Source organism: Sapajus apella, unplaced genomic scaffold (assembly GCF_009761245.1).
Source record: "Sapajus apella isolate SASKATOON/1434 unplaced genomic scaffold, GSC_monkey_1.0 scaffold5, whole genome shotgun sequence".
Classification (NCBI taxonomy): Eukaryota; Metazoa; Chordata; class Mammalia; order Primates; family Cebidae; genus Sapajus; species Sapajus apella.
In genome coordinates, this window is record NW_022436945.1 from 36,962,702 (window position 1) to 36,976,061 (window position 13,360).

Here is a 13,360-nt window from a genome sequence, read left to right on the forward strand (position 1 = left end):
TGTATGTACCTATGCAACAATCCTTCATGATCTGCACATGTACCCCAGACCCTAAAGTACAATTTTAAACAAAAAGAGTGCCAGTAACTTTTTTAAACCATTGCTTTTTTTTTTTGGAGATAGAGCCTCACTCTGTTACCCAGGCTGGAGTGCAGTGGCGTGATCTTGGCTCACTGCAACCTCCAAGCTCAAGCGATTCTCCCGCCTCAGCCTCTCAACTAGTTGGGATTACAGGCACCCACCACCATGCTTGGCCAATTTTTATATTTTTAGTAGAAACAAGGTGTCACCATGTTGTCTAGGCTGGTCTTGAACTCCTGACCTCAGGCAATCTGCCAGCCTCAGCCTCCCAAAGTGCTGGCATTATGGCATGAGACACTGTGCCTGGCCAACCATTGTTTTTTTTTTTTTTTTTTTTCTGCTGCACACTATATCCTAATATGAAAACCTCCCTCCTCTGTTCGTCTGTAAGGGCTTAAGGGTGGTGATAAGACATGAACAGAGTTTTTGCCATCAAAGGCAGCAGTTGAGTCAGAGAAAGAAAAAGACCCCAGCACTAAGATGGCAGTAATGCATGAAAACCCTAGGAATGATTGCAAATGCTTACCCCAGCGCAAGGTGACATGAAGCCAACTGTAATTGTCTAAGACTCTGCAACCAAGGCAACACCTTCACAAAACAGGCTTGGAAATGATGTTAATATTTGTGTATCAGTTATACAGTCATTTCCTCTTGCTGCTATAACAAATTACCATACACTTGGTGGTTTAAAGCAACGCGAATTTATTCTCTGACAATTCTGGAGGTCAGAAGTCTGAAATCACTTTCACTGGTCAAGGTGTTATCAAGGCTACTTCCTTCCGAAGGTTTTGAGGGGAGAATCTGTGCTTTTCCAGCTTATAGTGGCTGCCTCTATTCCTTGGCTTGTGGCTCCTTCCTATATCTTCAAAGCACATTCCTCCTTCCTTCTCTACATCCATCATCACTAATTGTCACATGTGACTCTGACCCTTCTGCCTCTCTAAGGGCATTGTAATCACAACAGGACCTCCCACATAATCCAAGATAATCTCCCCATCTCAAAATCCTTAATTACATTTGCAAAGTCCCCTTTAACATGTAAAATAACATTCACAGGTCTCAGGGATTAGGATGTGGGTTTATCAAGGGGGTTATTATTCAGAACATCTCATTCCATATAGCCGTGTACTCTCCAATACCACAGGCACTAGCTACATGTCATCACTGAGCACCTGCAGTGTAGCTCATTTGAATTGAGAAATGCTGTAAGGGTAGTGAAATTTAAAGACTTGTTATGAAAAAAAGAAGGTAAGTAATTTTTATGTTGATTACATATTAAAATGATAAAATCTTGAATATATTGAGATAAATAAGCTATCTTATTAAGATTGAATCTATCTGTTTCTTTTTGCTTTTTCAAGTGCAGCTACAATTTTAAGTTGCATCTGTGGCTAACATATTTCTACTGGGGTAGTACTACTAAAGACCATAAAGGAAGCAATAAAGACCATAAAGGTAAACAACTTTACCTTTCAGTTGTTTCATTTTTGCCTTACTTTACCTCATAAGAGAACTCAGGCTTTGGAAGCAACATTTCTTTTTTCTCTAGAGACAGCCACTAAATTCCTGCAAATCAGATTTCAATTCAAGAGGGATGTTTTATTAGAGATTCGCACAACTAGATAAAAGTAACAAAAAAAAATACATATATTTAGCAACATGCATTCTAGCATTTTCATTAATACATTCTTTCATTAAGTCCTTACTACAGCCTTGTAAGAGATGTATTATTCCCACTTTTTGGAGAAGAAAATGGAGCCTAAGGGAAATTAACTTGCTGGAGGAGCACCCAGTCAGTAAGTGATAAGCTAGAACTTGAGCCCTCGTCTATGCACCTCTGCACCTAAGGCTGCCTTGCTGATTTCCTTGCTTGAGTTTAATGGTTTAATCAGGCTCACTCTACCTCCTGAGTGGTTTTGCTTTCAACCCTCTAAATTTCAGAGATCCCAGAATTTTCCCTTTCTACCTTAAAGTTCTAGTCCTTTGCTATTCTGAGCATATTTTTATTATGTTTCTTAAAAAATATTTCTTTACTTTGAACGCATAGGGGCATATTTCTTACCTAGTAATTTAAGGAAACAGATTTTTCTCCTGTGCACACTTCCACAGCACCCAGAGGCACACCTGGCGCCCAGCTTTATCCTGGGCCATCTGGTAGAAGAGTGCTGATACCAATGACTGTGTCTCCCCGTTCTGTTCACCACCCGTAGCTGCATATGTAGGTAGGATGATAGGATCTGACCTCCAGCCAGAGTAGATACCCTCAGAGAAACCAGGGCTATGGTGATTTAAACTGCCTCCCAGCTTTCCTCTGATCGGTCTTTTGGGGTTGAATAGGCAATTTTTCACTTTGGCAAAGGGTGACTATACGAAGAATTAGCAAATGCACACTAAGAGGGAAGTGGACACTAAGATCATCTAGGATGCTCCTTACCCAGGCAGCACTCCTATGGTATAATTAAAAATATATATTTAGTTTTTTCCCCCAATTCCTGACACAGGACTCCTTAAATCCCTTGCAATATCCTGAGTGATACAAGTGATAAGAGTACCTTTTGTTCTAACAAGGTGATTCTTGGATTCTTGACAATGCCTATTTAACTTCAGGATAGGGGCTGGTCTCCAGAAAGACTAAGCTTTGATTAGAAGTCTAGAGCTTTCAGCCCTACTCCCCAGCCTCCTGGGAAAAGAGAGGGCTAGTCATTGAATTAATAACCACATACTCATGCCTGTGTAATGAAAGAAATCTCCACAAAAACCCCTAAGTGTCAGGGCTTAGAGATTGTGAATTGGTGAACACATCTATATGCTGGGAGGTGGCACACTCCAATTCCATGGGGACAGAAGCTCCTGCACTCTCTAAGGGCACTGTGATCACATCAGGACCTTCCAGATAATCCAAGATAATCTCCCCATCTCAAAATCCTTAATTTAATTATATTTGCAAAGTCCCTTTTGACAGTTCTGATATATAAAATAACATTCACAGGTCTCAGGGATTAGGATGTGGGTTTATTCTAGGGGGTCATTATTCAGACCATCCCACTCCATATAGCCCTGTACTCCCTCATACCCTAGACACTAGCAACATAGTGTTACTGAGCACCTGCAATGTAGCTCATTTGAACAGAGAAATGCTGTAAGGGGAGTGAAATGTAAAGGCTTGTTATAACAAAAAAAAAAAGAAGGTAAAAGATTTCGTTAATAATTTTTATGTTGATTACATATTAAAATTATAAAATCTTGGACATATTGAGTTAAAGAAGCTATCTTATTAAGTTTAAATTCATCTGTTTCTTTTTGCTTTTTCGAGTGAAGCTACTAGACAATGTTAAATTACATCTGTGGCTAACATTATATTTCTACTGGGGTAGGACCCCTCTGGACCTTCTGGACCTTACCCTATGCACCTCTTCAACTGGCTGTTCATTTGTAACCCTCATCACAAACAAGTGGATGTGAGTTAAGTGTCTTCCTGAATTCTTTGAGGCATTAGGTAAAATTATTGAACCTGGAGAGGGAGTTATGGGAACCCCTGATTCATGGCCAGTCAGTCAGAAGGGCAGGCAGCCCAGAACTTGCAACTGTCATCTAACGTGGGGGCAGTCCTGTGGGATCTGACACTAACTTCAGGTAGATAGTGTCAGAATTGAGTTGAATTGTAGGACATGCAGTTGGTGTCAGAGAGTTGGAGCAGTGCTGTTAGGATACCATGCATCTGGTGTCAGGAAGGAAAAAACACACCAGCTCGTCAACTGTCAGAAACGGAAGAGAGAAAGAATAAAGTAAAATGGGCCAGTGTCCTGCTCATTGCATGCTGCCACATAAACATTACAGCCTTCAGATCGAAAAAGACCCTGAAAGAGTGAATAGTCCAACTACCTCATTTACACAAGTACACCAGGATCTAAAAGGTTAACTGACTTCTGTAAAATCTCATAGCAACCTGGTATCAACTTCATATTAAACTCCCCTTTCTGATTGTGCTTGCCTTGGACAAAACTATTTTAAAGGATGACAGATAAATAGCAAATAAAACAAGGTAGCTTTGATTTTCAAACCACACTAAAGAGGAGTGGCATCTTGCTCCCAGAATGAGGCTCTAAAATAGACACATGAAGATGAAAATTGTGTACTGTCAAACTAATCCCCGAAAAGGCTTAAGAGAGTGTCACACTGGGGTCCAATGTAACTTCCATCAATAAATCCCACATGGTATTTTTTTTTCAGAGCTAGAACAGGCTCATCGGTTAAAGACCAGATTAATTAATTGGCTTGAGGTTAGAGAATAAAATGGTACAGATCTTTAAACCCAGGATCATGTGTAGAACTGCAAGAAGAATGCACGTAAAAGTCACCAGAGTTCTGAAACGGCAGATTCCTTTCTCTCATCTTTTGCTCTTCCTCCAGGACAATGAGTATAATGACTCGTCTTAATTAAACATTCATCTCTCCTCCCTACACTCCTGGTTTAGGGTTATTGCTTAGTTAGAAATTAATCTTCACAAATGCATGGATCTTTGTTTTGTTCACTGATGTCTCCTGTTGAATAAGGGGAGGAATGTATTCTTTTTGTCTAGGCTGTGTGGCTGAATTCTCATACGTTAAAGCTATTTAGATCTAGCTTATGGCTTTCCTTTCTTGGGAAGTTGTGGTGCTGTAGCCAGAAAAACGCAAACAGAACTATTCATAAAAAGATTTTTCACCATTCAGGAGGGTGTTGGAGTCCCAGATTAAGATTTCCTGGTACTGTCAATCTTTATCTATGACACTTTCATGGCCTCTCAGGGACTGACATCTACTTTCATAGCTGCATAAGGCCTTTAAAATTCCCCCCAAGTGCTGGAAACAAAAGGTACTCTTCAAGTGTTGTCAAACTAAAGGTTAACAGGGGTTGAAAGGACCCTAGGCTAAGGAAGTACATGTTGGAGACACCAAAATGGTCTTTGCAACCCGCCCCTGTATTTTCTGCCCTGCTCCTAAGCCAGCCTGTTGGCTGACTGGCCCTTCTTCACAGATGTCGTCTTGAGCCTCTTACAGAGTTTCATCACTGATATTAAATGACAAGATGGATCACCTACAGGACCACCTTGGATCCCCAACCAGCCTGACCAAGCATTGACACTGCATTTGTCACCACCAGCTCTGATGGTTTGGACATGTAGAGATGTATTGCAGGAAAATATGCAAACAGTTGCTGTCAGGTGAGCTGACTGGAGCAACTGCCAGCAGGCAGGGGGGAAGGCATAATTCACGGGCACCCTTCAGCAGAGCTCAGAGCAGACCAAATGCCACTGCAGAAGGCTCAAGAATGAGGCAGACAGACAAGCCAGTGCTCCAGGATGACTGTGGCTCTTTATGAGTGAAGAGAAAGGGTAGAAACTGAAGACAGAGCTGGGAACAGAGATGGATGTGGGGAAGAACAGCTGACTCAGCAGTCACAAGGTGAGTTATCCCATGCATTCCACATCCAGGTAGAATGCGCTTATTAGCTAAATGTAATCTCCCAATTTGCATGCTGATTATCTGTCCATGAGAATAATAAGCATTACAGACTGTGCTTGCCCTAAAGCAGATTGAGCAACGCCTCAGGAACAGAATATACTTCATGGGGTAAGAAATCCAGGTAGGGAAAGGACTGACCTATCTATGCATCTGCAACAGGTTGAATAGTGTCCCCAAAATTTATGTCCACCAAAATCTCAAAATGTGTCCTTCCTTTGGATATAGGGTCCTTGCAGTTGTAGATAGGATAAGGTCATGCTGGATTAGGGTGAATCCTAAATCCAATATGACTGACGTTTTTATAATAAGAGAACACACTGACACACACAAGGAAGGCCATGAAAGTGAAATACATAGTTTGTCAAACGGAAATGAGTTCAGGAAGTGGTCCTACAGAGTGAGGTGGAGCATGAGTTTTTAAGCCTGATTAAAAACTAATCAGGACACTTGGCAGATTTTCCCCCCAAACATTGAACTTAGTATTGTACTACTTTCATTCTTGTAAAAAATGGTACAACATGTAAAAGTGCATATGGAGAGAGCAGAGCCTCCTTCTGTTGTATCAGTTTCTGCTCTAAAACCAGGAAAGATCATCAGCTGTAAAGCTAATAGGGAGGGAAAAGAACAATACATAAGCAAAATCATCAAGGCTGAAGGGGAGAACTCAGAGGATTATGTGACTAATACTCATTTGTCAGTGATTTATACATGAATCTAGCCATTTACCATTCAACAAATATCTGAGCCATGTAAGAGACCTCAACAAAACAGAAGTGATTCTGCTATAGAAAACCACTTCTTAAAAGAAAAAGAAGCAAACAAAGGTGCTTTACAGGAAAACTTCTCCCTCTGTGGCCCAGGCTAGAGTGCAGTGGTGTGATCTCGGCTCACTGCAGCCTCCGCCTTCCGGGTTCAAGTGATTCTCTTGCCTCAGCCTCCCAAGTAGCTGGGACTACAGGCAGGCATCACCATGCTCAGGTGATATTTTTGTATTTTTAGTAGAGACAGGGTTTTGCCATGATGGCCAGGCTGGTCTTGAATTCCTGACCTCAGTTGATCCATCTGCTTGAGCCTCCCAAAGTACTGGGATTACAGGCATGAGCCACCACACCTGACCTAGGAAAACATTTATCATCCTAAAATCTTCTTATATCATCACTCAAGCAAAAGAAAGCTCTAGAACTGCCTGAGAGAACAACTTGCAATGAGGGAAATCATGTATCTATGCTGTGCAATACAGTTACCACCAGCTTTATAAAATAACTGAGCACTTAAAATATGCCCAAGGAGACTGAAGAAATACATTTTTAATTTGATTTAATGTTGATTAAATTTAAACAACCACAACTGGTTCGCAGCTACTCCACTGCATAGCATGGCTCTGGAGTCACAGAAGGCTGCCAGTGGAAAAATTCTTGAGATACCCCTCATGAGTCTGAGATGAGACTGGTTCCTCAAGTTAAAAACAGGTTAGAAAATAAATCACCAAAGCAATTGTGAACAAGGAAAAACAAAACAAATTAGAGGTATCATACCTCCTGATTTCAAAATGGATTACAAAGCTACACAAATCAAAAGAGTATGGTCCTGGTATGAAAACAGCCATATGGCCAATGAAACAGAAGAGAGAGGCCAGAAATAAACCCATACAAACATGGTTGAAAGGGTGCCAGGAATATACAATTGGGGAAAGATATGTCTTCAACAAATGGTACTGGGAAAACTGGTTATCCATGTGGAAGAGAATAAAATTGGACCTTTATCTCATACCATGCACAAAAATCAAGTCAAAATGGATTAAAGACAAGCATAAGACCTGAAACCATAAAATTCCTAAAAGAAAACATAAGGGAAAATCTTGACATTGTCCTTGGCAATAATTTCTTGAATATGACACCAAAAGTTCAGGCAAAAAAGAAAAAGCAATAATAACTAACTAGGATTACACTAAACTAAAAATCTTCTGCATAGCAAAGGATTTGATCAGCAAGATGAAAAAGCAATTATAAAGCAGGAGAAAACATTTGCAAATCTTATATCTGATAAAGGATTAATATCCAACATATATAAGGAAATCCTTCAATTCAGTAGCTGAAAAGCTAATAACCTGATTTTAAAATGGGCAAAATACTTGAATAGACATGTTTCCAAAGAAGACATACAAATGGCCAGTAAGTATATGAAAAGATGCTTAACATTACTAATCATCAGAGAACTACAAATGAAAACCACAAAGAGATTTCACGTCTTTGCCACCATTAAGATGTTAGGATGGCTATTATCAAAAAACAAAAGATAACAAGTGTTGGATGCCAAGAAAATGAATCCCTTGTATATGGTTCATGAGAATGTAAATTGGGGCAATCATTGTGGGAAACAGTATGGAAGTTCCTCAAAAAAATTAAAAATAGAACTATCATATGATCCAGCATATGGTACCAACATACAGTATAGAACTACCATATGATCCCATTTCTAGCTATGTAACTAAGAGATTTGAAATTGGGATCCTGAAAAGACATCTTCATTCCCATGGGCATTGCAGCATTATTCACTCAGGTATATCTTTCCTCAATTGTATATTTTGCCTCAATTGTAAAACATGGAAGCAGCCTAATGCTCATTGATGGATGAATGGATAAAGAAAAATGGGGTATATATACATTGTATGTATATATATACAATGGAATATTACTCAGCCTTAACAAAGAAAGAAATCCTACCATTTCTAACAACAGAGATGAACCTAGAGGACGCTATGCTAAATGAAATAAGCCAGACACAGAAGGACAAATACTACATGATCCCACTTAAAAGAGGAATCTTAAAATAGTCAAACTCATAGAAGCAGAGAGTAGAATAGTGGTTTGCCTACTACACAGCATGGCTTCTGTAGTTAACAATAGTATATTCTATACTTAAAAATTTGCTAAAAGGGTAGATCTTATGTTAAATGTCCATATAATAAAATAATAATAATAATAATAAAGATGGCAGAAGGGAACTCTTGAAGATGATGGATAGGTTTATGACATTAATTGTGGTGATGGTTGTATAGATGCATACTTATTTCCAAACTTATTATTTACATTAAATATGTACAGGTTTTTGTTTGCCAAAACTTCAATAAAGTAGTTTAAAAAAAAAAAAAGGTTAGGGAAACTTCATTGGAATATAACACTATTACATAAAGTACTTCTAGTACAGATTCCATAATCCACAGTGTCCTTACCAGGGTCAGTAATGTCATCTCCATTTTCTGACCAAGGAAACTGAGCCCAGCAAGAAGATAATTTGACTTGCCCAGAGCCTTGACGTTTTTAAGGGGCAGAGTCAGAGGTCTGACACCAAAGCTCTTACTCTTCCCACCAAGGCAGGCCATCTACAGCACCTTTTACTATTAAGGTACCTACCATTTCCACCCTCTCTGAACAAACCTAAAACAAAAAAGTGTCTGTGTGTGTATGTGTTTGTGTGAATGTGTAGACTCTGAGGAACAGGTAAGTCTGGGAATCCCTTGAGTATTCAGTGTGAACCTTGTATGTTTATCTAGCCAGAATCGGGTCAGTACTCTTTAGCCAGCCAGCCTCATTTTCCATTTGGTCCAGCAAAGTGGAATGTCAAGAATAGTTATAGGACTAACAGGATGCATGAATGCATACTTGTTGAATAACTTATTAGGTAGAAGTAGCAGGTCAAACAAACCTTCCCCCTCAGATACACTCAGGAACATTTCTCTGTTACAGCTCTCCTAGTCCTCAGAGAACTCCTGTTACCCCAGCAGTGTAGACACTCAGAAACCCTAAGACCGCAAGTCTTTGTGTTGAAAGAAGCTAGAAGAGCAGAAAAGAGGAAAAAATAAGGAAAGGAGTACCTCATTAACAGCATGGAGATTTGAAAGTACAGGCTTTGGAAAGTGACTATGCTAACTCTCTGGAGTTCCTGGGCCATTCAGCTTCTCCTCTAACTACCTGTCTGCCCCCAACAGTGGTGAGGGGGTCAACTGAGGCGCTGGCCAGGCAACAGAGCTAGCAAATGCTGAAATCCACATGAAGCTATGGTGGAAAATGTGACTCTCCCAAAAGGAAACCACAACTGGTGGTGGAATGTAAGATGCGGAAGCACTGATGCCTGCCTTCTATGTGTTGCTGTTGCGATTTCCGCAGTATTATGAAGGTTTCTAAAGGAATGAGTTTTGCATCTTTTAAAAAATAGTGTCCCTAAACCTGAATATGTATGTGCTTGATGAGGTTAATAGAGCAATTCTCAGTTTGTTGCTTTAACCCACTGAAAGGTTAACAGAGGCATTCATCATTGGTCCTGTAAGCCTACCCTGAAAGGAACTTTCTGGAAAGAGTCCCCTCCCCTTAAAAAAGGGCTTATATAATCTTGAGGTTTTGAGGTTGATGTGATTCCACACCCAGATAACCCTAAAAATAGTTCATCCTATTGAAATTCTTGGTGTCCTGGAAAGCATTCTGGTATGCTTTGGAAAACTGACTGGTCAGCCAAGCGCAGATGTGAGTCTATGCAGACGCCTCCTCTAACCTCTCAAGCCCCAGGAACCTCTTCTAGCCTCTCAAGCCCCAGGACCTGAGGACCAATTTTTAGCACAGTCTCACACAACAAAATTATTGGGCACCTGATAACAGAAACAAGCTAGTGAATGTTTTGACTGTGACCAAAAAAAAAAAAAAAAAAGGTTTAACAACTTTTTATAAATGCACTGTTTCTTCTCATTGCCTCAGGGTTATGCCAAAATTAATGTTTTGTGGTATCTTTAATTTCAAAACTATCTGCTTAAATGTGTCCTTGGACAATAATCACCAGAAAGTTATGACTTCACCCCCTTTCTGGTAGCGGTCTGACGTTCCTTTGCAGAGTTTTGCTTCCATCAATAAGTTACTTTGAATAAAAAAAATAAAATAAAAACTAGAAGCCACAATTGTGCATATGTCAGTAGTCGAAGTTTTGTACAGGAGTCCGTCTTGGCAGTGCATTGTTCTCAGAAGTTTCCCGCTGGAGGAAAGCTCCACTTTATGAATTACTGAAACACGTTCCCTGGGAATGCCCAGTCCTGCAGCTTCCCTGCTGAGTTCATAGAGCGCCCAGGGCTGGGTCCCAGGAACTGAAAGCCGCGCAAAAAGCGCCTACACCGCTATCCACTGGCCCCGACCGACCAGGTAGCACCAGGCGTCGGGCGCCCGCCACGGGAGCCGGGGAACTGAGTACCTGTAAGATCCGACAAGACACCACCTCCCTTCCGCCCTCACAGCCCGCCCTCTGCCTGCAGCAAGCGTCACCGGCCGGTCCCCGTTTCGGAGAAGCTGGGACCCTCGCGGTAGCAAGCGGATTCCGGGGCCCTCATGACACCGACGGAGAGGGGCATCCGCAAATTAGACCCGCTTCCTGGGGGCTCAGGCCAGTGGGGACTGTCCGTGGTACTCTTCCCTTTCTTTCCTCTCCTGAACAAGAGGCAACGCTGTCCCTTTCAGACACTGAATCGGAGCCAGCCAAATCCTACAGCGCAGAGCCTGCGCCCCCCGGCGGCCAGCGCACCTCTGCCTAGGCAGCCACACGCCGGCGAAAGTTTGTGCGCAGGGACCTACGAGTTCCCAGCACTCTGCAAGAGGGCCAGTTCTGGGGTGCCAGCACTTAGGAAGGGCGAGTGATCCCCAGGCACCAACTGGGGGCCGGGGTACCGAGCGCGAGCCGGGACTGTGGAGGGACCGAGACCCAGGCGCGCGCAGCTGGGGAAGGGGGCTTACGTCTGGGCCAGACAAGGCTGCCGCGCAGTCTTTCCAGCCACCGGGCGCCCGGGACACCGGCGCGGAGAGGAAGCAGTGGATTGTGGAGGGGTCGGCTCCGACAGCTCCATCTGCAGCCTCCGCTGCCGCCAGTGCGCAGCCAAGTCTACTAGAGGCGTGGAGGGCACCATGCAGAGGAGGGTCTCTGCAGGAAAGGTGGCATCGCCCACGGCGTGGGGACTGGGGTCTCTGGATCAAGCCAACTCGAACGCTGAAGGAAACCCTGCCCATGACCCTGGGAGGGTCTCGGACGCCGGGCGACCGGGTGGAGGTCGGGACCAGGGACTGGGTGCAGGGTGCTGAGCGCGCGACTGTCAGAGCCGGAGCTCACCGACTGCAGGGGAAGGAGGTGGCATCGGGCGGAGGAGAGGACGGGGGCGGGAGGGGCTGACCCTGAATTCACCAGGACTAAGAAGAGGACATCAGACCTGGCTGCGGTAGGGCAGAGAATCTTGGATCTTACCGGCTTTGGGGACCCGGCTGTGCGGTAGCGCTCTTCCGGAGCAGGGGACTGTTTCATGGAGAACAAGTCTTGCTTATTCCTCTGTCCACTCTTATCCTGGTCGCTTTTCTCTCCTCTACGTGTCCCCCAGGGAGGCGCTACGGATGCCTTTCTCCAAGCTCAGGGGAGAGAGAGAGACACACACACTGAACTTCAAGGGCCAGGGGCCCCATATTTTATCTGCTCTACAGATCCCACCCGCGGACCACACCCTCCCTTCACTCTCGTCTCTGGGTCCCACCCATAATAACCCTTAATGACAGATCCTCCATGTCCTCACCAATTTGCGTTCAAAGAAGTTAATTCTTCAGGGGCATATGGAAAGCCAATTTCTGCTGGTCTCCTCCAAAAACTTACACTCCACGAGGGCAGCAGAAAAGGACAGGACCGATTCAATTTAAGTTGTGGAAGAGTGATTGGGAGCAAAAGAGTTTCTTTTCTCCAAATTTTCCATATCACATCCTGGAGCATTTTCTTTTAACCAGAATGTAGCCAATAAAAAAATCAAAATTAACTGCAGGCACTAGCAATTAAAGACCAAGTTTATCTCAAAAAAGGTTTAATGTTTAAAGGGTGAGCGTTATTTGCATCAGGCATATGGAAACTTGCCTTCTGTTAGGTATGCTGAAGAAACTGCTTTTGCCAGACTGCCTGAGTCTTTGCTGAGGCTGCAGAGACAAGGGAGAACCCCACCTTAACTGCTTCCAAATAGTTCCTGATTTCCTGCAGTGGGCACCCACAGGCCGAACCTAAAAGGCAAACAAATTCTTGCCTTTCTGTCATTCAGAAGCAGCTACTTTTTCTAACGCAGCATCAAGGAGGGCACTGGAGATACTGGCCCTGGTAATGATTACTTTACCAAGTCCAACACAATTGTCAAATGTGGCAAAGAAAGACACTTCATTGAGTTTTTCTTAGAAATGATTTTTCATCCAATTTCAATCAAGATCTTAATGGAAATTTCAAAAATTACTCATGAGGTTATTGAATAAATCCATCCCCATTATTTAAAGAAAGCCATGTATAAGACAACAAAATATGTGCCAAGCACTTGGTTCTTAAATATTATTGCTGAGAAAAAACTATGCATTTGTAAAATGGGGGAATCAGTATTTTGTTTCTGAAATGAGATCAAATATAGAAAGTATTGCATATATATAGTAAAATAACTGAAACACTGATTCCATATTATTCCAACATCAGGTTCGTAAACCAGTATCTGACAAATTTATCATAATTCACAGTAATTCAGCTCTATGTGGCAGGTGTTGTACTAAGCACTTTACATGTATTCTTTTAGTTCCACCAACTACTCTGAGAAAGATGCTATTATTGTCTTTTCGAGATAAGAAAGCAGATTCAGGGAGTTGAAGTAACCAGCCTACACAAGCTAGCAAGTAGCTGAGCTGGTATTCCTCTGAGGCAATGACTTCTGGATTGTATTCTTTTTTTTTTTTTTTTTTTT

The 13,360-nt window shown here is 42.4% G+C and overlaps 1 protein-coding gene across 1 annotated transcript in view; it reads right to left on the reverse strand.

The window, feature by feature from the left end:
* Positions 1–12,086, reverse strand: part of CORIN (corin, serine peptidase) — a 256,114-nt gene extending 244,028 nt beyond the window's left edge. Inside the window, exon 1 of the mRNA XM_032274329.1 lies at positions 11,857–12,086. Within this exon, the coding sequence (XP_032130220.1) occupies positions 11,857–11,913 (57 nt within the window). The 5' untranslated portion in view covers positions 11,914–12,086. The remainder of the gene's footprint in view (positions 1–11,856) is intronic.
* Positions 12,087–13,360: the final 1,274 nt, after the last annotated feature.